The 3114-nt window shown below is 40.2% G+C and overlaps 1 protein-coding gene across 1 annotated transcript; it reads left to right on the top strand.

Moving 5' to 3' along the window:
- Nucleotides 1-656: 656 nt before the first annotated feature.
- On the top strand, nucleotides 657-2492 carry LOC113821171 (beta-hexosaminidase subunit alpha; the record flags this gene model as incomplete). The annotated part of the gene is given in 4 exon segments (XM_070128023.1): nucleotides 657-782; nucleotides 1083-1197; nucleotides 1306-1417; nucleotides 2124-2492. Coding segments are annotated over 4 exon segments (607 nt in total), but the record flags the coding sequence as incomplete, so codon positions are not given.
- Between the last annotated feature and the right edge of the window lie 622 nt (nucleotides 2493-3114).

Genomic DNA, 3114 nt, shown 5'->3' with positions numbered 1-3114 from the left:
ATTTATATCATAACTTTTTTGCATTACTGTTTTCATTATTGTTATTACTGTCGTTATTATTATTAGTAGTAGTAGTAATAGGAGTAGTAGCAGTTGTATTACTATTAATCATTTTAGGGAGGAAGACAAGGAAGTGGGAAAGGGGAGATATAGGGCTTAATATGGGAGAGGGGTAAATTTAAGGAAGATTTGGGGGTGAGAGGGAAATAACATAGCAGCAAAGGGAAAATATAAGAGATCGAAAATGCAGAGGAAGGTGAGGAGGGGGGGAGGGGGTAGCGAGAAGTAGACGGAGGAGAGTGACAGATTGCGAGAGGAGTTTCGTTAATTGTTGCACCTCTCATTATCAACATTGCTACTGTTGCTACGGTCATTTTTCTGCTTCTCTTGTATTATCATTTGTAATTCTAGTCGTATTGCTATTAATATTTGTATTGTTATAGGCATAATCATTATCACAACTACTGTCCACACTATGTACTATATATTTTTGGTGGCTTATCATCATGTTTTTAATATTCCATTTCTTCACGTTCAAATTATATATATATATATATATATATATATATATATATATATATATATATATATATATATATATATATATATATATATATATATAAATGTATTTTCTCTCTCCTTTTGAACTTTTACAGGAAGAGTAACCCAAACATCACTGAATTTATGGCACAGCACAATATCACGGGCGACTACAGTAAACTCGAGGAGGTCTATGTAAAAAAACTGCTTGACATCGTTGCCAATCTCCCTACCAAGAATGGGTGAGCCTTACATGTCCCGCTGTTATTATATATATATATTTTTTTCTATTTGTGTTATTTTGTTTTTCTGCATTTCTTGTTTTTCTTTGGCATTGCAGAAGGTAATTTTCTTAAATCAGAGGAGATGAACAACAAATGCAATTGGATCATCACTTTTTTCGCAACTGCTTTAGAAATACGCTTTGCATAGAATGTGGAATCCTGAGTTTCGCCCCACCTGTAGGAAGTGGATTGTACACGAATGTACACGGAGAGGTGAAATTGTGGACACATAAATGTCATTTCTTCGTTTACTTGTAGGTACTTTGTGTGGCAGGAGGTGTTCGACAATGGTGTGGACATCGCCAAGGACACAGTCGTCCACGTGTGGAAGAACGAAAATGTTCCAGCTGCGTGGAAGAAAGAACTTGATCAGGTAGGCGCAGTGATCGTATCCTGCGTGAGAGTCTGTTTCTGCTTCATTTTCATACTATTTCTCTTGGATACAGTTTCCGATCTTTTACGGCTAATTCATTCCTTGAAGGTCACCGGCGCTGGTTATCAGACAGTACTGTCGTCGTGCTGGTACCTGAATTACATCAGCTACGGCGTCGACTGGCACAAGTACTACGAGTGCGACCCCCAGGAATTCAACGGTAAGTGGCGACGAAATGGAGGCAATTCCCGATTTCTACTTTAGTGGGTTCATATTTTGATTTTGGTGGCCCTAAACTAGTGCTGCTTAAGCTGGGAGATGCGACCCCCCAGGGGAACACCGGCAATACCTAGGAGGGGCAAGCCCTTGAAAGAAGTATTTATTTTCTAATCAGTAATGTTATTTTTTTCCTCAAGACCGTAGGGGTACTAATGCGATTGTGAGAAAGTGCAAAAGTATCACTTTAACTCTATTGCTCCATAGTCAGTGTAAGCTTATGATTTTCTGTCTTAATCGATCCCCTCCTTACCCCTGAAAACTTGAGAGAGGGGTTAACTCTTCCTGGAACTGCATACTATATGGTAAATTCCAATCTCTCTCGGTCTACCACACATGTTCAGGTAATCACTCTTTTTCTTTTACATTTCCTCTGCTGAGTGGTTCAGGTATTTTACCTCAGTTTCTTATAATTGCCTAAAAGGAGTTTACAACCATGAGTTTAGTGGTGCATATAATCTATACATGCAAGAGTCATCTGAGAGAATTAATTTCTAGAAGGGGCTTTCTGATAAAGAGCTGAAGATTCACTAGTCAAAAAGGAGACCAGCAAGGGCGAGTGTGCGTGTGTGGGTTTTCGCCTCTGATTGCACTCGTGAATGCGAGCACGACGTAGCACCCGCCCCCTCCTCACACCTCCCTCTCTGCAGGCACGACGGCACAGCAGCAGCTAGTGTTGGGCGGTGAAGCGTGCATGTGGGGCGAGTACGTGGATCGTACCAACCTGATCTCCCGCACCTGGCCGCGGGCCGCTGTTGTGGCGGAGAAGCTGTGGAGCGCCACCGAGCACACCGCCGACACCGCCGCCGCCACGCCCCGCCTGGAGGAACACCGCTGCAGACTTCTCGCCAGAGGCTTCGACGTCGAGCCGCTTTGGCCGTCCTTCTGCCCGGATGACCTTTAGGCGGAGTGGAAGGAGGACATCTGCGAATTCCTCGCCAGAGCTACGATGTCGAACCGGTCTGGTGCCGGTCGACCATTTATCCAGATAATCTTGATTAAATAAACCACTAAGTGGATGGAAAATAACTTAATGCCCTTATACAATATATCTGCATAAATATGCAAATACGGAAAAATCGAACACTTTCGATTAACGAAACACCTGCTACGTCATTAAGAAGAAACGGTTCTAGGCGCCCATAACCCCGCTGTCATCATTAATATATAGGGTCTGTATTTCTTTGTTTTCAAGTAAAAACTATATTATTCTAAAATCTATATTACATATAATAATGACATTTCAATTAAGTAGAATGTTTCTCGGCCAGGTGCTCTCTCTCTCTCTCTCTCTCTCTCTCTCTCTCTCTCTCTCTCTCTCTCTCTCTCACACACACACACACACACACACACACACACACACACACACACACACACACACACACACACACACACACACACACAAATAAAAACACATACATATATGTATATATATCTGTCTATCTATATAAGTCTAAGTATATATATGTATATATATAGATAGATAAATAGATACCACACACACACACAATATATATATATATATATATATATATATATATATATATATATATATATATATACATATATGTATATATCACGCACAATATATATATACATATATGTATATATCACGCACAATATATATATACATATATGTAT

The sequence above is a fragment of the Penaeus vannamei genome, chromosome 12 (genome assembly GCF_042767895.1).
Source record: "Penaeus vannamei isolate JL-2024 chromosome 12, ASM4276789v1, whole genome shotgun sequence".
NCBI classification, from domain to species: Eukaryota; Metazoa; Arthropoda; class Malacostraca; order Decapoda; family Penaeidae; genus Penaeus; species Penaeus vannamei.
Note: the sequence above shows the minus strand (reverse complement) of the source record. Positions and strands in the feature narration are given on the sequence as shown.